Genomic DNA, 24,265 nt, shown 5'->3' with positions numbered 1-24,265 from the left:
AGAGTCCTGCTTTCAAGATAGAGCCTGTTCTGTTTCCTCCTTCAACACAATCTGCTGATGGGGAACTGTGGATACTGAAGAATAGTGAATACAGATGTGGGGAACAATGCGTATGGCGGGCTGATTGCAGTTTAGATGCAGATTTTCCACTGAGGGCTGGGTTGGCGCCCCTAGCCCCTGAGTTGTTCAACGGTCTACTGTTCATAGGAGAAGGAAATGGCAACCCACTCCAGTATTCTTGTCTGGAGAATCCCTGGTAGGCTACAGAGAAGCCTGGTAGGCTACAGTCCATGGGGTCGCAAAGAAGTGACTCAGCACGCACATACTACTGTTCATATTACAACTTTAACTACGAGTTGCGGTCAGTGATTCTTAGACATAGTAGCTTTATAGTGGAAGATTTCTTTGACAGTAAAATCATAGTGCTTATTTTAAAGGATTGGATGAAATCTGAGGACTGTCTTTATTTCTCAATAGTTTTCTCAACTATTAAATGGAAATACTACCTACCTCATAGACTTTGGAAGACCTCATAAGAATTTGAAAAAGTAATATTATTAGGTACTGGGAACAGTGCCTGACACATTAAGTACTCAGTACATATTAAGATATTGTTACTTATCTACTGCCTGTGAATATCTCTACCTTAAACCTTAGGATAACAGACAAGCTTTCTTGCAGGGAGGAATAAAACTACGTTTGTTCTCTGAACAAACAAAAAGAGGTATTGCTTCTAAGCATATTTTTCTTAGCAGCTTGCATAGAGCAATAGCTGTTTTGAAGCACATACTCAAGGTCTGTGCTTGTTTCAAAGAAAGCTCACCATGTGTTGGGAGTTTGGCAGATGACTCAGTTCTGATCATTTTATGTCCACTTTCTCTCATTTTTCTTCTGAAATGCACAAGCAGCACGGCATCGTTTTCTCTCTTCTTCTCCATCTTCTCTTCCCCCTCTACGCCCCCTACCCGTCTTTCCTTCAACACGTGCACACAAGCACACACGTTAGTTTTCTCTTATTTATTTATTTTTTTTAATCCCCAGGGGACTCACGGAACAGTCTGTGTGCAGCTGCTGTGTTTTCCGCTTGTTAAATTGGCAGTTACCTACTGCGTAGAGTTGCTAGGAGAAGGTGAATCAGCATGATTGGAGCATCATCGGTGTACACATTTTTTTCAGTAACAACCTGTGGAGCTCTGTGGCCTGCCTTCTGTGTGGCTCTTATGTTATTTTCCTCACTGTTGTCACTAATATTTGTTGAATTTATCATTAGAGCCTTGTATGTTTTTAACTCTTTAAATTCCAGATCAACTGAGAGACAAAAACCTTGGCATTTAAACCAGCCACTTTTTTCTCAGGGTGGTGCTGCGGATACTGGTTCCTACCATCTGTTTTCTTATTACATCCAGCCTTCCTTCCATTGGTAGAGAGGAATTCAGCTTCTTCTGGTGCGCTAAAAGTCATTCATGTTTCTGTTTTGAATAATAGATCTCAGAAACTGTAGGAATTCTGATGTGCTTCAGTGCATGGAACAGTAACAGATGAGCTGCTTTGGGGAGAGCTGGAGCGCTCAGTCGGTCAGTAGTACAGTAGCAGGCTCACATGTGCCGATTGTTTCTGTGAGGTCAGAGGATCTGTTTATACGGCTGTCTGCTTGAAGGGGGGTGGGGGGTGGGTGATGTGGTGAACAGTGGATATGCCTGTCAAAATCAGTAGCAATTCTGGCAGAAGCTGCCGTCCGCTTAGTAAATCTGCAATGTTTTGATAGATAAGAGATGCTACTGTATAACTGTTTAAGATTTGTAGTGGACTGAGGAATGCTTGTTCTAGCTGCTGAAACTGACTGTAAATATATTGCCTTAGGAGTATCATCATGGGGTCTACTGCTACAGAAACTGAAGAAGTGGAAAACACTACTTTTAAGTATCTCATAGGAGAACAGACTGAAAAAATGTGGCAACGCCTGAAAGGAATGTGAGTAAGCTCTTTGCTTGGTTCTGTGTTTTTATCCACCTCTCTGATAAAAAATTTTGAGTATTAACATGTTGAATTATTGGCACTCTCTGATTGTGCATTAGTGGTTTCTTTAGAAAGATTTTCTTTTTAAAAAATGTGTCAGTCTCAGCTAACAACTTGCTTGAAGGGTGAATAGTTTTTTGTGTAGGTATATTTTATGTAAAGTAAGGTAACTCCCTGAGAATTCACTTCATTGTTAGACTGCATGGCTTCTTTTATACATTCTGTATGTGTTACTTAGATACGTGGCTTAGATATGCAGAAAAGTAATTAGAAAAGCTGCTTGCCAGGGTACTTGCGGAAATAAAATTTCTCTAAGATAAAAAGAGAGATTGCTATTAGCACTTATTTCTTTGTGGTTAGATTTTGAAGAAAAAGGACAGGATTAATATGATAATAGATCATTATATTCCATTGTGCTTATTCATTATGACTTAATTAATAATACATTTTAAGGAGAAAAAGTTTATGTTGTAAAATTACTAGCAGCACACCAAACTTGCTTGAGAGTTTTGGCTTAAATCAACCAACTCACTTCTGAGAGTACAGAATAGCTCATAGTATAAAATAGACCTTTGTAAGATGGGTCAAGAAGTGTGCTTATGTCTGCATGAAATGTAAGTACCAGAGTCAAACTTTAATTGCAGTGCTATTTACCTTGCTTTTTAAACAGCATCTAGGCTTTTTTTTCAATGTATGTAAATTATTTCTGCTTAGTGTTCCAGCACACTATGTTTATATGCTTTATTTTCATTATGTCATAATGGTAAAATCAGATTTAATATTTGGATAAAAATATGAAATATGAATATTTACAGGCCATTGCAATTCCTTATCATATTTGCAAACTTCAGATGAAAATATATTTGCTTTTCTATAATAATAGCTGAAGGAATCCTATACTATGAGATACAGAGGTTTTTCAGGATTATTTCTAATGTTATATATATATTATTGTATAAAATGCAACATTTGAGTAAATTTAATGTTGCTGTCTTGATATATATGATTTTTTTAAAAGAAAAATTATATCAAACTATGTTAGGTAGAAATTCTACTTTCCTCTATTTGAATGTATTTAATGATGTTTATATATTAGTGCTCACTGTATATTTTCTTACACTTGAAGTAATACATTGTGTTACAGTGCACTGGTATAAGAGCACACTAATAATGGAAACACGTTTAACAGAGAATCACTTTTAAAAAGGAAGCCATCTTTACATCATTTGAATGAATTAGAGAAATATATTTCCAAGACTCATTGAAGATTTAGAAATCACAGGTTTTTTTTTTTTTTTTTGTAGAGGTGATTCTCTAGCGAAACAAATAATCCTAAAAAGCAAACAACAGCTTACAAAATTAATCAGCATAGATGAAAATTAGACATTGGCATTGGCAGTCATCAGATGATTTGCATGCTAACCTAATGAGTGGTTGAACATCTGTACTGGAAAAATTATATTTCATATTTCAACCTAGTTTAGATTTTCTTCCCTTTAGCAGGATAGGATGGTTTTGGTTTTTAGTTTGTTCTATTTTTCTGCAGTTATTTGAATGCATGAAGATGTATGGTAGTGAGTTTATGCATATGTCTTTAAAAAATTTAAAAAGTGAATGTGTGTCTACCTAACATTTTATGGCAAAGTTATCCGACTTTCACTTTAACACCTGATCTCAAAGATCAGCTTCTCTTTTTTGTTTTCAAAGAAGGTAATAGAGTCATTTAGCAGTAGAGCTTCATGACTTGATATTCAACATGGATGTTGGATATTATTATATATGTACCTATATAAATTTTGAGTTGTGTCTATGTGGGGCCACTGAATGACCATGTAGAACACTGAATGACCAAATTACTTACCAGTTTTTTTTTTTTTTTATTATTGCTAACCTGATGTAAATAACCAAACGCTTTTGCATACCAAAGCAACAAAGAATTTCATTTTGATACTATTTTAACTTGTAGTTTGGCTTAAGCCATTTTCAGTATTCCAGGCTTAGAACTGTCAAAACAAAAAGCTCTGCATCTAAAATCTGCATGACTAATGACAACCAAATTGTTTAATTATGGTCTTTTGTGTAGTCTGCATTCAAAGGCATGATGTGAGGGACTCCCTATTCCATTTCTGAGATTGTCTTGCCTATTTAAAATGTTATATTGACTCAAACAGAATTTTAGCTTATTGAAATGTCTAGTATTAGAATTCCAGTTTTAAGTATTGGCAGTTAAAATTATGTTACTCAGGAATGCTATCAAATAATTTTACAATAATTTTCTTAGTTTGGCAAAAAAAGACTCAATCCTTTGGATGTTTGTTTGGAAAGTAATTAAAAAATTTTTTTTCCACTGCAGAATGCAAACTTTACAAATGCGTTGATTTTCTTCAACAGTATACTTTATTCTTAAGTGGGTTTACAATAAGTACATTTCTGAGGTTAAACAAAAGTAGAGACAAAGGTTAAAGCAAAATAAGGTAATTCCAGTATACCTTAAAAATGGAAAACAAGAATCACTACAGGTAGATATTTACAGAACGTATTTTATAAGTTTTTATATAACATTATATTTTAGGACACTTTTTTTTTCAGTCCATAGAAGTAAGTTTTATGTTTTGTAGCACATGTGAAAATGTTGGTAAACTGAATTAAAATATCAATTCTTCTCTATCATTTTGTTGATTTCTTTTGTTGAACTTTTAAATCTCCTCATACAATATTAATTGAAACAGCAAACTCAGTAATGTGCTAGGAAATCTCTTATTCCTTTGTGGGAACAAAGGTGAAACAGTTTTCCTTTCCCATTTCTGATGTAGACTTGTATGCTTTGTTCTATTAATTTTCTTTTTATAGTTGTGGCTCTTTTCATCAGCTTTCTTCAATCCATCTTCCACTACTAATTTGTCACTCAGTATGACAATTTAGGTTCTACGCAATGACTCACCTTCTCTGATGGTAGGAATGTTAGCAAATGACTATGGCATCATGTTCTTCATAAACTACCTTTAAAAGAATCATATACTTGTCCATTAATTACCAGATGTTTAGCATTTGGAAAACACTTCCTAATTCTTTTGCCACCTTTACATCTGATGAAATTTCTGGTTCAGAAGTTTCCTGTGACCCTGGGACCTATATTACTTCTCACACACTGAGAATAGGTTTCTAACAGTTGTCTTTGCAAAGTTGTTAAGTTTTTTATTTTCTATGCAGAAAGTTGAAGATTTTATATATATTTTTAATTTATAGATAGTAGTTTTTTCAATTTAAAAATAATCTTTTTGTGTGTCATGATAAAATTGCCGATAAATCCCAGTCTCTATTCTCATGTGGGTGAGTACGTGACTCTTTTGATGGCTTAGCCAGGCAAATCAGTTAAGAAAATCAGTTCTTTAGTCATAAAACTAATTTGAAGAAAACCATCTCATAAAACTTATATTGGTATGTAGATAAAATATTAATACAAATCTCCTTGCATAACATTATGTTGTACATAACATTATGTTATAGTTTCTCTAATGGGCATCACTGAGGTGAAATACCTTAGAGATCAAGAAATTGAACTCTGGAAACAGTCAGATATTTTCTAATGCTATCCATCATTTAACTGAGTGACTGTGGAAAGATTCTTAGCTTTTTGAACGTCACTTATTTGTAAAACTGAATTGTTTATTTAATCATTCATTCAGTCATTTAATAAATACCTACTGATTGTGTAGTGTGTCAGGCACAGGCACTTATATTCTTGATGAGGAAACAAATGACAAAAAAGTAAATTACAGAAAAGTAAGCTAAAATGGAGTAAGAAATGACCTGAAGAAAATGCACCAGGTCATGTGATCAAGAGTTACTTGGAGAAGATATTCTGGATAGTCAGGTGTGACTTCTCGTAGAAGGTGATCCTTCAGCAAGAAAGACAAAAATTGGTATCTATCCCATTAGATATTGGGACAAGAGAGAGGCTAAGGAATGACACATATAATCTCTGCCTAAGTTCAGAATTAAGTGAGGGACAGATATAGGAGACCACAGACAGAGAGAGAAATGACAGTGAAAGTGGAAGGATGAAAGTGTTAGTTGCTTAGTTTTGTCTGATTCTGTGCCACCCCATGGACTGTAGCCCACCGGGCTCTTGTGTCCATGAGATTCTCCAGGCAAGAATACTGGAGTGGGTTGCCATTCCCTTCTCCAGGGGATCTTTCTGACCTAGGAATTGAACCTAGGTTTCTTGCATTATAAGCAGATCATTTACTGTTTGAGCTACCAGGACAGCTTTCTTGAAAACCTAAACTTTTAATGGAGGGTAGGGTTTTTGGTTTGCAGCAAAAGAAGCCAAAATGCATCTGAATTCAACTTACTCCCCCAAACGGTAGACTTTTCCAAAAGAAACAAAATAACTACTCCTAAATTTACCTTATGATCTTTAACATATGAGATATGCTTTCTTCAGTTCAGTTCAGTTCAGTTCAGTTGCTCAGTCGTGTCGCAGCACGCCAGGCCTCCCTGTCCATCACCATCTCCCGGAGTTCACTCAGACTCGCGTCCATTGAGTCAGTGATGCCATCCAGCCATCTCATCTTCGGTCATCCCCTTCTCCTCCTGCCCCCAATCCTTCCCAGCATCAAAGTCTTTTCCAATGAGTCAACTCTTCGCAAGAGGTGGCCAAAGTATTGGAGCTTTAGCATCATTCCTTCCAAAGAAATCCCAGGGCTGATCTCCTTCAGAATGGACTGGTTGGATCTCCTTGCAGTCCAAGGGACTCTCAAGAGTCTTCTCCAACACCACAGTTCAAAAGCATCAATTCTTTGGTGCCCAACTTTCTTCACAGTCCAACTCTCACATCCATACATGACCACAGGAAAAACCGTAGCCTTGACTAGATGGACAATAGTCGGCAAAGTAATGTCTCTGCTTTTGAATATGCTATCTAGGTTGCTCATAACTTTTCTTCCAAGGAGTAATTGTCTTTTAATTTCATGGCTGCAATCACCATCTGCAGTGATTTTGGAGACCAAAAAAATAAAATTTGACACTGTTTCCACTGTTTCCCCATCTATTTCCCATGGAGTGATGGGACCAGATGCCATGATCTCCGTTTTCTGAATGTTGAGCTTTAAGCCAACTTTTTCACTCTCTTCTTTTACTTTCATCAAGAAGCTTCTTAGCTCCTCTTCACTTTCTGCCATAAGGGTGGTGTCATCTGCATATCTGAGGTTATTGATATTTCTCCCGGCAATCTTGATTCCAGTTTGTGTTTCTTCCAGTCCAGGGTTTCTCATGATGTTCTCTGCATAGAAGTTAAATAAGCAGGGTGACAATATACAGCCTTGACGCACTCCTTTTCCTATTTGGAAATGGTCTGTTGTTCCATGTCCAGTTCTAACTGTTGCTTTCTGACCTGCATATAGGTTTCTCAAGAGGCAGGTCAGGTGGTCTGGGATTCCCATCTCTTTCAGAATTTCCCACAGTTTGTTGTGATCCATACAATCAAAGGCTTTGGCATAGTCAATAAAGCAGAAATAGATGTTTTTCTGGAACTCTCTTGGGTTTTCCATGATCCAGAGGATGTTAGCCATTTGATCTCTGGTTCCTCTGCCTTTTCTAAAACCAGCTTGAACATCTGGAAGTTCGCAGTTCACGTATTGCTGAAGTCTAGTTTGGAGAATTTTGATCATTACTTTACTAGCATGTGAGATAAGTGCAATTGTGTGGCAGTTTGAGCATTCTTTGGCATTGCCTTTCTTTGGGATTGATATGAAAACTGACCTTTTCCAGTCCTGTGGCCACGGCTGAGTTTTCCAAATTTGCTGGCATATTGAGTGCAGCACTTTCACGCATCATCTTTCAGGATTTGAAACAGCTCAACTGGAATTCTATCACCTCCACTAGCTTTGTTCGTAGTGTTGCTTTCTAAGGCCCACTTGACTTCACATTCCAAGATGTCTGGTTCTAGATGAGTGATCACACCATCGTGATTATCTGAGTCATGAAGATCCTTTTGTACAGTTCTTCCATGTATTCTTGCCATCTCTTAATATCTTCTGCTTCTGTTAGGTCCATACCATTTCTGTCCTTTATTGAGCCCATCTTTGCATGAAATGTTCCCTTGATATCTCTAATTTTCTTGAAGAGATCTCTAGTCTTTCCCATTCTGTTCTTTTCCTCTATTTCTTTGCATTGATCGCTGAAGAAGGCTTTCTTATCTCTTCTTGCTATTCTTTGGAACTCTGCATTAAGATGCTTATATCTTTCCTTTTCTCCTTGGCTTTCACTTCTCTTCTTTTCACAGCTATTTGTAAGCTGTGTTCCCCAGACAGCCATTTTGCTTTTTTGCATTTCTTTTCCATGGGGATGGTCTTGATCCCTGTCTCCTGTACAATGTCACGAACCTCATTCCATAGTTCATCAGGCACTCTACCTATCAGATCTAAGCCCTTAAATCTATTTCTCACTTCCACTGTATAATCATAAGGAATTTGATTTAGGTCATACCTGAATGGTCTAGCGGTTTTCCCTGCTTTCTTCAACTTAAGTCTGTTGGCAATAAGGAGTTCATGATCTGAGCCACAGACAGCTCCTGGTCTTGTTTTTGTTGACTGTATAGAGCTTCTCCATCTTTGACTGCAAAGAATATAATCAATCTGATTTCGGTGTTGACCATCTAGTGATGTCCATGTGTAGAGTCTTCTCTTGTGTTGTTGGAAGAGGGTGTTTGCTATGACCAGTGCATTATCTTGGCAAAACTCTATTAGTCTTTGCCTTGTTTCATTCCGCATTCCAAGGCCAAATTTGCCTGTTACCCCAGGTGTTTCTTGACTTCCTACTTTTGCATTCCAGTCCCCTATAATGAAAAGGACATCTTTTTGGGGTGTTAGTTCTAAAAGGTCTTGTAGGTCTTCATAGAACTGTTCAACTTCAGCTTCTTCAGCATTACTGTTTGGGGCATAGACTTGGATTACTGTGATGTTGAATGGTTTGCCTTGGAGACGAACAGAAATCATTCTGTCGTTTTTGAGATTGCATCCAAGTACTGCATTTCGGACTCTTTTGTTGACCATGATGGCTACTCCATTTCTTCTGAAGGATTCCTTCCCGCAGTAGTAGATATAATGGTCATCTGAGTTAAATTCACCCATTCCAGTCCATTTTAGTTCGCTGATTCCTAGAATGTCAATGTTCACTCTTGCCATCTCCTGTTTGACCACTTCCAATTTGCCTTGATTCATAGACCTGACATTCCAGGTTCCTATGCAATATTGCTCTTTACAGCATCGGACCTTGCTTCTATCACTAATCACATCCACAGCTGGGTATTGTTTTTGCTTTGGCTCCATCCCTTCATTCTTTCTGGATTTATTTCTCTACTGACCTCCAGTAGCATGTTGGGCACCTACTGACCTGGGGAGTACCTCTTTCAGTATCCTATCATTTTGCCTTTTCATACTGTTCATGGGGTTCTCAAGGCAAAAATACTGAAGTGGCTTGCCATTCCCCTCTCCCGTGGACCACATTCTGTCAGAACTCTCTACCATGACCCGCCCGTCTTGGGTTGCCCCACAGGCATGGCTTAGTTTCATTGAGTTAGACATAGCTGTGGTCCTAGTGTGATTAGATTGACTAGATTTCTTTGAGTATGGTTTCAGTGTGTCTGCCCTCTGATGCCCGCTTGCAACACCTACCATTTTACCTGGGTTTCTCTTAATTTGGGCGTGTTATGCTTTCTTACAAGTAGAATATCCCTTCCTCACCTCCTGAAAAGGACAGTTTAATATACCTAAGTCTAATTCTTTCTGCACAATTCACCAACCAAATGTTGCTTCTCTTCCTTTGTGAAAGAGTGTGAAAAGCAGCAAAGAGAGGTCTGGAAGGCTTTTCCAATAAAAGGTCTTTCCACCTAGAAGGAAGTGTTAGGATCTGGGAGTCTAGATGTTGCCAGAATCAAGATAGTGAGAATTATAAATAATGCATGCCTGAAAATGGGAATAATATCCTTATCAATTTTACAGTTGTTGGGAAGATTAAATGCGTTAATGCTTATAAACTGCTTAGAACAGTGTCTAGAATTCAAGAAACCCTAAGTGTATCAACATTAGTACTAATGATATATGCAGAAGCAGAATACTATTTTTTAAGGTAATTTTCTTATCAGAATCAGTAGATAGAGCAGGATTGTCAAGATGAGAAAAGAAAGCTTTCTTTTAGCTCAGTGGAATGGTCTCACGGAGAGCATCAGGTTTGTCTTTACCAGAACAATTGCACTGAAGGATTTACATTTCTCTGGGGCAAGAGCCTGTTATGTCAGAATAAAATGCTGAGGAAGAGAAGCAAACTGGTCTTGAGAGTTTCACTGATAGACGATTGCCTTGATGGATTCATTGTCTTTTGTTCAGCATTTTGTAGTGGTCTTAGAATAGATTTTAGGTCTCCATAATCAGGTATGACCTAGGGCTAATCTGGTTTCTTGAGTCACTCAGGCTTGAAAACCACTCATTAGGTCTTTTCTTATCCCTGTCTAGGTCTGATTCTTAAGAGAGTTTATTTGCAAGTAATTGTTGTCCTGTCCCATGGTCATTCCTTTTGTCGATTCATCTTAGAATATACCAAATTACCATTATGTTATTAGATTTTGTCCTTTATTCTAACATATTTCAGTCAGTTAATCAAATTTAAATATTTGAGCAGGTCTGATTCCCATCTGAAAGGACTGTGCTATAAGCCATTTGGATTTGAAAGGAACTGTTCATTAACATTATTAAATGGATGAGAGTGCTAAAGACTTATGAGAATCCTGGTATTCCTCATACCTGATCTGAGAAATAACTATTTATTGTTAAGAAAGGTTATACAAATGTTAACAAGTTATAAGAGGCATATTTGTGAGGCATTTTGACTCTTGGTTTCTCCTTTAAACTACAATTTCTTGAAGTTGTTCACAGAGATTATATTTTTTTATAATTTGTAAAATATTTAAAAACAAATTTTTATTAAACAGACCCCAAAATGCTCAAAGCAAATAGTTTTTTGTGGGTTAAAAATCTCATATTTATAGCTATTCAAAGAAAGTTCATAATGAGTCATGAAAAAGTAGTAAAATCTCTAAGTGCCATTGTCTACAGGGCAGCAAAACAGAAGTCCGCCTTAATTAAACTCTACATAATCATGGAGCATTAGAAGATTCTTGGAATTTTGTATATGAATCAGGTCCTTGATAAATTGGGAGAAAATCACAATAGGCTCCTTATTAGAAAAGTAACAGTATGATGGCTTTAATTCATTTAAAATTGGACTTTCTAAGACTTGGTTAAAAATAAACTTCATTTGGAGCAAGCCAAGAAAAAACTACTTAAAAATCACCTTACAAGTGAATCATAGTAATAATCACACTTTATAATTCTTTTGTGCTTTATTCCTTCTAAAATATTTTTCTTTTGATCTATATAGTTCAGATTTACACAGTTCAAATTATCCTGTTTTTCTGATGAGAAAACTGAGCCTCAAAGACATTAAATAACCTGACTAATGTTACACTATTAGTAGGAAGTGAACAAGATACCTAGGCCCATACCTATTTCATTTAATACTGACTTAGATAATTTCATTTAACATTTGAGACTCACTATAAAACCTGACATTTCAGGAGTTAAAAACTGCTCTCTTATTTTGATTTTTCCACAAACCTGCCATCTGTTTGCCTAATTCTGAATACTCAAAGATGAATACTAAGGGGAGTTATCACTTGGCATATGCTTTAGATGTTGGAAACTCCCCAGTTCTATTTCTCTCCTTTTCTAGGGTATGTACCACCATTATCCCTTTAATTAAATTATTTAAACAATGATCCTAGCTAGAATTTAAAAAGGAATTTGACCTTTCCTAAACTCTATTGCCCTTTTCGAGCTTGGACTCTTACAAAACTATTCTAATTTATTTGGCTTTTAGTAAGCCAAACAACAGAAAAAGATAACCGTGCACAGTAGAAACATCAGGCTGTCTGTCTCAGAAGATTTTTATTTACCAATGATAATAAAGCCAGGAGTTCTAACGATTAACACTAAATATTTTAATTTTGCTATGCTTTCTCTTCTTTCCATATTATAAAGGATTTTAAGCACATGATACTGTTCTTTTTTAGAGTGAGCATTTCTCCTTTTGTTTATTTTTAAAAAATCATCTAAGTGGAGTTTATTCTTCTTTATTGCCCATAGATAAAGGCACATAAGTATTTTCCTCATTGTTTCTTAGAGTGTATTTGGAAATGGTTACTAGATGGGTTAAGGAGCTCTTTTGAACTCTAAGAATTCTCAAAATCTTTGGTACCTCCTGGTGGTTCCAGTATGCAAAAGTATCTTTATTTGTGTGACCCTCTTGATATTTCATCCCCTAGCACATCTCTGCTTTAATATCTCAAGTTTTCCAAAGAGCTCTCTATTTTCCAGGAATTCTTTCATGCTGTTGTTTATTATTACAATATGGTCTAGTTTGTCCATTACTTCCTGCATCCACTCCAGGATTATCCCTCCCGTACTGACCCTGAGCTTGTGTATTGGCTGACTTGCTTTGGCCAATGGGGTGTTAGCAAATGAGATACAAAGGCTTGGGAAGGGCTTATGTTTTGGGGTTTATCCTGTCATGTTGCTCTTTGGAACTCTCATATTAGTGCTGGAAGAAGCCTGCTTAAGCCTATCAGAGAATGAGCATGTGGCACAGATATAAGCCATTTCCAGCTGAGGCTCCTCTAGACCAAACAGACCATCAACCATCAGATGTGTGAGTGAGATCTTCCCGGATTATCCAGCTTCCTCAAAATCATGACAAAATAGTAAATGTTTATTGTTTTTGGCTACTAAGTTGCAAGATGGTTTGTTATACACAAACATAGACCACCACCCCCCCCACCCCCCGCCCACAGCATCAACTAATATATAACTAAAATCAAACTCTTAGCCTCTAAATTTTTTATATACTTCTCTGGCTTCTAGTTTTTTCCTGCTGACTCTCTTCTCTTTCATCATCTCCTATCATTCATTTCTTTTACTCAATCAAAAATTGGGAAATATTTCAGATTATAAAAATGAAAGTGGAAGTCCCTATTTTCAGAAAGTCAGTTCAATAAAATTCTCTTCCATGTTATTTTCACCAGTAACAACATTCATGATACTCACACACATAGTATTTCTTCCAGTACATAATCACTCAGTAGCCTGTGCATTCAAGTTGTATTGCTCTTAGATTTCTTTGAACAAATATAATTTTCCACCAAATAGAAGGGAAACATAGAATATGGCAGAGAAACTGAATAGTTTCATAAGAGAAGATGGTTCATATCCCGTTACCCTGGCAACAGGCACTGGGAACGCCAGGGCTCCCCACACATCCTGTTGCCCTGACAACAGGTCAGGCAGGGCATGGGAAGGCCCAGTTCCCACTCTTCTAGTCCTTTTCCTTGCAACCACAAAGAAAAAGGAGAAAGTGATTTTGCATTTTGTTCTTCCCTACCAGAATATTTCTTCTATTATCTGAACCATTCCATTATAAGATTATCTTTCCAGATGTAAGAGAGGGTAAGAAAATAGTGACCTATATTTTTATATTCATAATTTCTGAAACATTTGCTAATTTTTGACTGAGCTAAAAATGATAGGAAAAAAAGGAGAGGGAGGGAATAAAGCAGTAGAGGTAGTAAATTGTGGAAACCAGATCAGTAGTGCACGAATAATACAGCAGCCAAGAGCTGATTTGGAGTCTCTGTCACTTACCTACATTGGTTAGGCTTAGCTAATTTTTAAGGCGTTCACCTGTGAAAGTCAAATCTGTGAAATGCTTGCTTATTTGTTTCCTGTATTTTGTGAGCAGGCAGTGCATAGCCAAACACCATAAAATGACATTCTGTTATAAGTTTTTTTGCCCAATTAATTTTCAGTTCCATACAACTTTTCCCCTTTTTAAATTCTTATTCAAGTTTTATTATCTTTCATCACTTATCTTTTCTTACAATACAGAGTTGATAAGAAAGCAAGCTGATTGAATTCTTATTTTCCTTTCCTCTCTCTTTGTTACTTAAGCAATTGGTTTGATTATGTAAAAGAAATACGCTTTATTTTGGGGGCTGGAAGTTATTTTGTCTTTATAATTTTTAGTTTTGTATAAACTAGTTGTCTGTTTAAAACTGTCAAAAACATTTGTTGTTGTTGTTTAATTGCTAAGTCATGTTTGACTCTTTTCTGACTCCATGGACTATAGCCTGCCAGGTTCCTCTGTCCATGAGATTTCCCAGACAAGAATACTGGAGTGGGTTGCCATTTCCTGCTCTAGGGGATCTTCCCAACAAGGGGTTGAACCTGTGTCTCTTGCACAGGCAGGTGGATTTTTTACCACTGAGCTACCAGGGAAGCCCATGACAAATAACATCAGTTATGCTATTATTGCTGCTGCTGCTGCTAAGTCGCTTCAGTCGTGTCCGCCTCTGTGTGACAGCAGCCCACCAGGCTCCCCTGTCCCTGGGATCCTGCAGGCAAGAACACTGGAGTGGGTTGCCATTTCCTCCTCCAATGCATGAAAGTAAAAAGTGAAAGTGAAGTCACTCAGTCTTGTCTGACTCTTAGCCACCCCATGGACTGTAGCCCACCAGGCTCCTCTGTCCATGGGATTTTCCAGGCAAGAGTACTAGTCTCCACCAATTTTCCCATGAATTAAAATCTTAGTTGATTCCTTTAATTTTAAAAGTGAAATAAAAAATACTTAGAATTTCTAGGTAGAGTAGCAAGCTTAAAATTCTATAAAACAGAAATCTTGGACTTCTGTAAACCAGAGTCTTACTGTTGAAGAGAAGAGAAGCTAAATCTTTCACTCAAAAAATAGGAAAAGGGATTTGTGGAGAAAAGACTAAATTTAAATGGAGTGAAAAGGAACTATAGGCTGTAAAGAGGAGGTATCTTTGGGAGACTGTAGCTAAGTTAAAGCTGAATTTCTGAAAGACCAGGTGAGAAAATTGAAGCCTAATCAGAATATCACTAAAATCCATGAAAACATTCAAGACTATGTGAGACTAGATAAGATGACCCATCTAGGTACTCTAATTGTACTTCATGCATTATTACTGGGGGTTTACCTTGTGGCTCAGAAGGATTTTTCTGCCTTCCTGGTAACCCTTCCAACTTCCCAAGAGGTAACAAAAGGGGAGAGGTAGTGTCCATTTGCCATGTGTTTAGTATTGTATTCTCGGTACATTAGAATAGTACATTACATAAAGTAAGAACTTAGAAAACCGTTTCACAATAACAAAAACCAATAATTAGGCAATGTGTAACAACAACGTCAGCTAGTAAAGCTGTATTGTTTCAGTTCAGTTCAGTTCAGTCGCTCAGTCGTGTCCGACTCTGCAACTCCATGAACCGCAGCACGCCAGGCCTCCCTGTCCATCACCAACTCCCGGAGTCCATCCAAACCTATGTCCACTGAGTCAGTGATGCCATCCCACCATCTCATCCTCCATCATCCCCTTTTCCTCCTGCCCTCAATCTTTCCCAGCATCAGGGTCTTTTCAAATGAGTCAGCTGTTCACATCAAGTGGCCAAAGTATTGGAGTTGCAGCTTCAAAATCAGTCCTACCAATGAACATGTATGGATGTGAGAGTTGGACTATAAAGAAAGCTGAGCGCTGAAGAATTGATGATTTTGAACTGTGGTGTTGGAGAAGACTCTTGAGAGTCCCTTGGACTGCAAGGAGATCCAACCAGTCCATCCTAAAGGAGATCAGTCCTGGCTGTTCATTGGTAGGACTGTATTGTTTAGCAGCAACATTCATTCAGGCTGGAAGGTCAAGAAGGTTTGATGGATTGGAAGAGATTATTGTGGATGAGATTACATGACAACCAAAACCAAAACCAAAAGATAAGCCTTATAATACAGTACTTAGAGTCTCAGAGGGTGGTCACATTGTGGCTGTTCAGTCTCTCAGTCATATCTGACTCTTTGCGACCTCATGGACTGCAGCAGGCCAGGCTTCCCTGTCCTTCACTCTCTCCTGGAATTTGCTCACACTAGAGTCCCTTCAGTCTGTGAAGCCCTCCAACAATCTCGTCCTCTGTTGTCCCCTTCTCCTCCTGATTTCAATCTTTCCCAGCATCAGGGTCTTTTCTGATACGTTGGCTCTTTCCAACAGGTGACCAAAGTATTGGAGCTTCAACTTCAGCTTCAATTCTTCCAATAAATATTCAGCATTGATTTCCTATAGGATTACTGGTTTGATCTCCCTGCAGTCTAAGGAACTTTCAAGAGTCTTCTCCAACACCACAGTTCAAAACGTCAATTCTTTGATGCCCAGTCTTCTTTATGGTCCACCTCTCACATCTGTAGATGACTACTGGAAAAACTGTAACTTTCACTATACGGACCTTTGTTGGCAACGTAATATCTTTGCTTTTTAACATGCTGTCTAGGTTGACCATAGCTTTTCTTCCAAGGAGCAAGAGTCTTTTAATTTCATGGCTGCAGTCACCATATGCAGTGATTTTGGAGCCCAAGAAAATAAAGTCTCTCACTGTTTCCATTGTTTCCCCATCTATTTACCATGAAGTGATGGGACTAGATGCCATGATTTTTTTTTTTTTTAATGTTGAGTTTTAAGCCAACTTTTTCACTCTCCTCTTTTGCTTTCATCAAGACACTCTTTAGTTAATCTTTGCTTTCTGCCATAAGGGTGGTGTCATCTGCATATCTGAGTTTATTGGTATTTCTCTTTACAATCTTGATTATAGCTTGTGCTTCATCCAGCCTGGTTTTTCGCATGATGTACTCTGCATATAAGTTAAATAAGGGTGACAATATACAGCCTTGATGTACTCCTTTCCCAATTTGGAACCAGTCCATTATTCCATATCCAGTTCTAATTGTTGCCTCTTGACCTGCATACAGGTTTCTCAGGAGTGAAGTCAGGTAGTCTGGTATTCTCATCTCTTTAAGAATTTCCAACAGTTTGTTTTGATCCATGCAGTCAAAAAGGCTTTAATGTAGTCAATGAAGCAGAAGTAGATTTTCTTCTGATATTTCCTTGTTTTTTCTATGATCCAACAATTGTTGGCAATTTGCTCTCGGCTTCCTCTGCTTTTTCTAAATCCAGCTTGAACATCTGGGAATTCTTGGTTCATGTACTCTTTAAGCCTAGCTTGAAGAATTTTGAGCATTACTTTGCTAGCGTGTGAAATGGGTGCCGTTGTGCAGTAATTTGAACATTCTTTGGCATTGTCTTTCTTTGGAATTGGAATGAAAACTGACCTTTTCCAGTCACGTGGCCATTGCTGAATTTTCCAAATTTGCTGCATATTGAGTGCAGCACTTTAACCACTTCATCTTTTAGGATCTGAAATAGCCGACTGGAATTCCATCACTTCCACTAGCTTTGTTCATAGTGATGCTTCCTAAGGCCCCCTTGACTTTGCACTCCAGGATGTCTGGCTCTAGGTGAGTGATCACACCATCGTGGATATCTGCGTCCTTAGGGCCTTTTTGTATAGTTCTTCTGTGTATTCTTGCCACCTCTTTTTCATATCTTCTGCTTCTGTTAGGTCCATACTGTTTCTGTCCTTTATTGTGCCCATCTTTGCATGCAGTGTTCCCTTGATATCTCTAATTTTCTTGAAGAGGTCTCTAGTATTTCCCATTCTGTTGTTTCCCTCTGTTTCTTTGTACTGATCACGTAGGAAGGCTTTCTTATCTCTCCTTACTATTCTTTGAAACTCTTCATTCAGCTGGATATATCCTTCCTTTTCTCCTTTGCCTTTCATTTTGCTTCTTTTCTCAACTATTTGTAAGGCCTCCTCAGACAACTATTTTGCCTCTTTGCACTTCTTTTTCTTGGGGATGATTTTGATCAGCTCCTACCGTTCAATGTTGTGATCCTCTATCCATAATTCTTCAGGCACTCTATCAGTTCTAACCACTTGAATCTGTTGTCACTTCCACTGTATAATCATAAGGGGTTTGATTTAGGTCACTCCTGAATGGCCTAGTGGTTTTCCCTACTTTCTTCATTTTAGATCTGAATTTGGCAATAAGGAGTTCATGATCTGAGCCACTATTAGCTCTCAGTCTTGTTTTTGCTGTCTGTATAGTGCTTCTCCATCTTCCACTGCAAATAATAGAATCAATCTGATTTCAATATTGACCATCTGGGTGATGTCAATGTGTAGAATCGTCTCTTGTGTTGTTGGAAGAGAGTGTTTTCCATGACTAGTATGTTTTCTTGGTAAAATTCTGCTAGCCTCTGCCCTGCTTCATTTTATACTCCAAGACCAAATTTGCTTGTTACTCCAGTTATCTCTTGACTTCCTGCTTTTTCATTCCAGTCCTCTATGATGAAAAGGACATCTATTTTTGGTGTTAGTTCTAAAAGATCTTGTAGGTCTTCATAGAACTGTTCAACTTCAGTTTCTTCTACATTAGTGGTTGGGATATAGACTTGGATTAAATGATTTGCCTTGGAAACAATCAGGGATCATTTTGTCATTTTTGAGATTGCACCCAAGTACTGAATTTTGGACTCTTTTGTTGACTATGAGGGCTACTCCATTTCTACTAAGGGATTCTTGCCCACAATACTAGATATAATGGTCATCTGAATTAAATTCGCCCATTCCAGTCCATTTTAGTTCACTGATTTCTAAATGTTGTTGTTCACTCTTGCTGTGGTAATTAGACCACTTCCGTATTACCTTGATTAATGGACCTAACATTCCAGGTTCCTATACAATATTGTTCTTTACAGCTTCAGACTTTACTTTCACCACCTGACCCAGCCACAACTGGGCATTGTTTCCACCTTGGCTCAGGCTCTTTCCTTCTTGAGCTATTTCTCTGGTCTTCTCCAGTAGCGTATTGGGCACCTGCTGACCTCGGGAGTTCATCTTTCAGTGTCATATCTTTTTGCTTTTTCGTACTGTTCATGGGATTCTCAAGGCAAGAATGCTGAAGTGGTTTGCCATTCCCTGTCCACTGGACCACATTTTGTTAGAACTCTCCACCATGACCCATCCATCTTGGGTGGCCCTACACAGCATGGCTCATAGTTTCATCGAGTTAGGCAAGGCTGTAGTCCATATGGTCCAGTTTGGTTAGTTTTCCATGACTGTGGTTTTTATACTGTCGTCCCTCTGATGGATGAGTATAAGATGCTTGTGCAAGCTTCCTGATGGGGGGCACTGACTGTGGGGGAAACTGGATCCTGTGTCTTGCTATGGTGGGTGGTGATGCTCAGTAAATGTTTAATCCATTTTTCTGCTGATGGGTGGGGCTGTGTTCACTCCCTGTAACTTGGCCTGAGGCCACACTATGGTCTTGTTTCCCTGGACTGTTGGAGTTAGTGCTCCTGACCCAGCAGCAGGCCACTGTAGACCCATGCTTCCTCTTGTGCCCTTCAAGAGTCTGTTTCCCCAGTCCTATGGGAGTTCTGTAACCAATTCCCACTGGCCTTCAAAGTCAAATTTCTGCTAAGACGGTGGAGTGGAAGGACGTGTGCTCATCTTCTGCAAGGACACCAAGATTGCAGCCAGCTGCAGAACAACCATCAACAGGTTATTAAAGCTGAGAGGAGGGGCAAAATTGTGTTTGGACTCAAACTTCATACTCACCAGAGATGTGGGGAGGGCATAAACAAAAGCTTGTGCACCTTGGGACTCAGGGAAAGGAGTACTGACCCCTATAAGAGACTGAGCCAGATCTACCTTTGAGTATTTGCGTGTCTCCTGCAGAGGCAGGGTTAGCAGTGGTCTGCCCCAGGGACAGGGGCTCTGGCTGCAGCAGACCTGGGAGGCGCAGCATGTGGCATAGTCCTCTTGGAGGAGGTTGCCTTCAGCCCCACCATAAAGCCGACCCACAGACTGTAGATGACCCACAAACTGAAGAAATACCAAAGAAGTTCTCACACTGTTGTGAAAGTCCTAGGGCCCACAATATATTTTCCAACCCAGGGATCCAGCAAAGGGACTGAGATCCCCCAGGGAATTTGACTTTGAGGGCCAGTGAGATGGTCATGAGGGATAAAATAATGCAGTTAAAGAGCCCATAACCTGTGTCTGGCACAAAATAAGCATCTGCAATTATAAATCGCCTTTGTGGCACAACTATGTATGAGACAGTGTGTTTGGTTTTGCCCATTCCTCTGCCAAATATAGATTGAGATAAAAGTTGACCCTAAGAACTGTATGCTGGGTAGAGGCAGAGCAGATGAGCTTCCCACTCCAAAATTCTGATTTCCTAAATTCTATGGAAAACTCAAATTTCTGTTCATTATGTAGTTGAACTGTTGGGATTGTACTGAGAATGTCTTTCAGTGATTAGCAAATATTCTGAGTTGACATGGCCCTGTAGCCCAGAGAATTCTTGGCGAGTGAAGACTACTGTGTATCCCATGAGAATTAGTTTCCTGCCAGAATTTCCAAACTAATGAGTCAGACAAAAGGTGATAAGCTAACCAAATTTGGAGGAGATCAGCTTAAATACTTTATATTGGCTTCTGGGCTGTAGCTGTTTGTCTGCTACTGAGTTGGAGAAGACAAACTAATCCTCTTTGCACAGTTCCTCAAAGAGAGACTTTGCAAAAGGAGTCTTAAAATGTCACAATTTGACTGTACAGTTTTAACAGTGCTTGAGGTTTATTTTTACCAGACATTCAAGTCCAAGGTGTGTGACAAGGCTTCAACTAAAGCCATAATTTTCAAGCTGTCATTTAATATTTGTGTTCTCTGACTTCATGCTGTCATGTGAATCATATTTCAATTCAGGATAAATATTTGCAAAATGTGCATCAAAAGATGCCTCTGAGAGCAAACCCTTCTACCATTAATGGAGTCATGAATTAAAGAAAGATCTATACTTACTGAGTGAGAATGTTCCAAAATGAAATTCACAACCAAAATAGTAGTATACAGATTAAAGAATTAAACTATAACTGGAATTAGTCCCCAAATGACTTTATTATATATACTTTCCCTCTCTTTTACCTAAGGCATGATAACATTTTTGATTTGTTACCAAAATGGTTTTAATTTTCTAAATAAAAAAATGATTAAATAAAATGCTAAAAATTATTTTGTTTACCATTATTCTAATAGTTCTTTAATTTGTATCTATAATAAATTAGCATAACATCACATTCTCTTATTAGATAAGTTGGTCAACCCATTGATAGTTACAGCACATGGAAAATAAGAAATAACATGGAATTACTTTAGAGCACTTTGGAATTAGAAACAGCTTGCTAAGAAATCTTAGTTCACTAGAAAGAGGGAATGTTTAAGTTTAGAAACAGGGAATTAAGAAAAAACTCTCCTTGATAAACCCAAATTGCTTTGTTAAGTATATGTCTTATGGATATCAAAGTAAATACTAATTTACACAGTGTAAGTCAAACTATGGTGATCTTAGTCACTGATTAGAACTGTCTTCAGAATGAGAGTAAGAAATAAAGTTGTAGCAGAAGTTCATCAGGGCTATACTGACATTTGTAAAGATATTGAGGTACTTTGTAAAGTAGAAAGAGTATTATTCAATTTGCCTAATTCAGATGACTTGTTAATAAAATTTAATCATTTGTTCATTCAATGACTATTCATCATTGGGCACACAGAGAGCTCCAGCATCATTCTAGGCACCAGGGATACAATGATAAACCATACAGTCATGATCTGTACCTACATGGAATTAATTATATTTTGATGGTGAGGATGGATGATAGACAAGCAAACAAAAAACATGCAGTGTAATTTTAATAAAAGCAAATAGACTAAAATGGCAGCGTATCTGGGAGGGTCAAATGTGGCTATTTCGGTAGAGTGCTCATGGGAGGGCTTCCATGACACTGACTTGTGAAGAGGACCCTTAGTAAAGTGAGGAGTGAACTATGCCAAGACCTGAAGACCTAGAGAGAGAGAACTGAGGGCATAGCCCCCGTTACTGGGTACATGTGGCATGCTGAGGAAAAACAAGACCAAGAGGATCTTGGATCACAGTGTGAGGAAAAGAGAGGAAGAATTGTGTGTGGAGAGAAAGGGAGAAGCCAGATCATCTAAAACCCAACACGTCATGATAATGACTTAGGATTTTATTCTGAGCCTGGTAGAGAGACTTTGGAGCTTTGAAGCAGTGGAGTGGAGTGTTTGACTTAGGTTTTAAGAAGACTTCTCTGGTCATTTTGTGGAAAATAACACTGAAGAGGGAGAAGGCAGGGAAGAACAAGATTAGAAATAGGATATGTTAAGAGGTTATGGCAGTTGTTCAGCTGGTAGCTTTGGTAACACTGGTACTTACAGAATTGGTAAGAAATATGCAGATTTAGGACATGTTTAAGTTTCTAGCTTGTAGGACTCACGGCTATCTGGATTGGGAATGCAAGGTTTGAAAAGAATGAGATATAATGCCTTTTTTTGTATGTGTACATCTGTATGTGATCCTGATCAACTGGGTCTGTGGTCCCTTGTCTGAAATCCTTGGACTGAAATGTGACTTGAATTGATAACTTTTCAGATTTAAAATGGTAATAAGATGCCTATTCCAAAAATTACTGAATATTCCCAGTGGAATCCAGGGTACCTGCCAATGAATACTTCTGCAACAAAAGATGTAAATATTCACTTAATAAAGACAAAAATCCTCTGCAATCAGTTCAGATTTTGCTGCCACATAAGTTCAGGTCAGATCAGATTTTCCTGCCGAATAAAAATGTCTGGTTTTTGGAATTTTCGTAGCTATGGATAAGGGACTATTCTTAACCTGTTACATTTCCGCAAATGAGGAAGTTGGTGGTGAAGACAAAAAGTTCTTTTGGAACCATAAATTTTCAGATGCCTAGCAGACATTCAAGTAGCCTTGCCAATAAATAGACAGCTGGAAAAATTAGAGGTCAGGGATGAAGATATAAATTTGGGAGTCATCAATATATGGATATAAAGTCATAGAGCTAAATGAGATCATCTGAGGAATTAAAATTGGTGTAAGTGAGAAGAGAATCAAAGGTTGAGCCCTCAGCCACCCCAATAATTAAAGGTTGGGAAAGGAGACAGTAAGAAAGACACTGAGGAGTTACTATTGTGCCGTGGCATCTTGGAAGCCAAGAGAAGACTTTTAAGAAAGTCAGTGTTTTGTCAAACATTGTTGAGGGCGCATGCAGCATGAACTGCGCCTTGACTACTGGCTTTTGTGTTGTAGAGGTCTTTGGCTACTTTGGCAAAACCCTCTCAATAACGTGAATGGACAAAATTCTAATAGGACTGGGTAGAATGGAAGACGAGGTAAAGAAGTGGGGGCAGCATGAACAGCCAACTCTTCAGAGAACTTTCTGTAAAGGAGAGCATAAAGGTAGGGTGATAGTGGTTAAGGGTACAGAAGTTTATAAAATATAGAGATGCTATTAGAGGATTCTGATGGGGATGATGATAGAAATGATTTTGTAGACTGACAAATCAGTGCAGAGATCTATAGCTCCTTGAGTAGGTGAGAGGTAAGGACTGCTTAAGCAGAGAGACTGGGTCTAAGAGCAAGGTTGATCATCTGTGGCAACAGGACGGAAGGCGGACTGTTTGGGAACACTTGCAAGCAGGTAGGTGTAAACATGGTGATGGTCCCTTCTGGTTACATTTATTTCCTCACGGAAATGAAATAAGAGGCTCTTTGCGGAGACTGAGAAGGGGAGAAAGGAGTGGAGGTTTGAGGACATGTGAGACACTCACCTCAGAAATAAGGAGTGTGACTAACATGGAATTGATGGGCAGTGCTGCGCATCCACTTCATGGGTATATTTAAAGTGACATCAGTCTACGTCTCTGTTTCCTGTTTCTCCTGCTTCAATGGAGGGTCAGAGCGGATGTAGAACTGGGTTTACAGAGTTACTAGTTTGTCAGAAGATGTAAATGCAATGGATGAAGAAGGGGAAACTGGGGTTGAGGGCCTCTTTAAGGTTAAAGGTAAGGGGAAACATGAGAGCCTGGGCAGGATGATGGCCAGTGAAAAAGCGGATAAGGTCAGGAGATTGGATGTAGAGATAGCAATAGTGAATTTCTGGAATGAGATGCTAGAATCAGTGACCTTTCTCTCTTCTCAAAGACACAAACTGATATAATAGACACGTATTATGCGCAGACAAGCCTATACCAGAAATACAATTTGTGAAATGAATCTATGGTAGGTGATTTTATTTTCCCCCTCTTTACAAAAGTCTGCTCTGAGCTCCTTTACATTTTGTTACTAGGCTTTCTCTTCAAAA

At 38.3% G+C, this 24,265-nt stretch overlaps 1 protein-coding gene across 3 annotated transcripts in view; it reads left to right on the top strand.

Moving 5' to 3' along the window:
- The window catches only part of PDE1A (phosphodiesterase 1A), a 386,812-nt gene continuing 363,920 nt past the window's right edge, over positions 1,374 to 24,265 (top strand). Inside the window, exons 1-2 of one of the 3 annotated variants that reach the window (XM_013968481.2) lie at positions 1,374 to 1,445; positions 1,861 to 1,971. In XM_013968481.2, the coding sequence (XP_013823935.1) occupies positions 1,871 to 1,971 (101 nt within the window). In that variant the 5' untranslated portion in view covers positions 1,374 to 1,445; positions 1,861 to 1,870. Of the gene's footprint in view, positions 1,622 to 1,860; positions 1,972 to 24,265 lie in introns of all 3 variants that reach the window. The other 2 variants (XM_013968476.2, XM_013968472.2) reach the window with 2 other exon arrangements.

Source organism: Capra hircus, chromosome 2 (genome assembly GCF_001704415.2).
Source record: "Capra hircus breed San Clemente chromosome 2, ASM170441v1, whole genome shotgun sequence".
Taxonomy (NCBI): domain Eukaryota; kingdom Metazoa; phylum Chordata; class Mammalia; order Artiodactyla; family Bovidae; genus Capra; species Capra hircus.
Note: the sequence above shows the minus strand (reverse complement) of the source record. Positions and strands in the feature narration are given on the sequence as shown.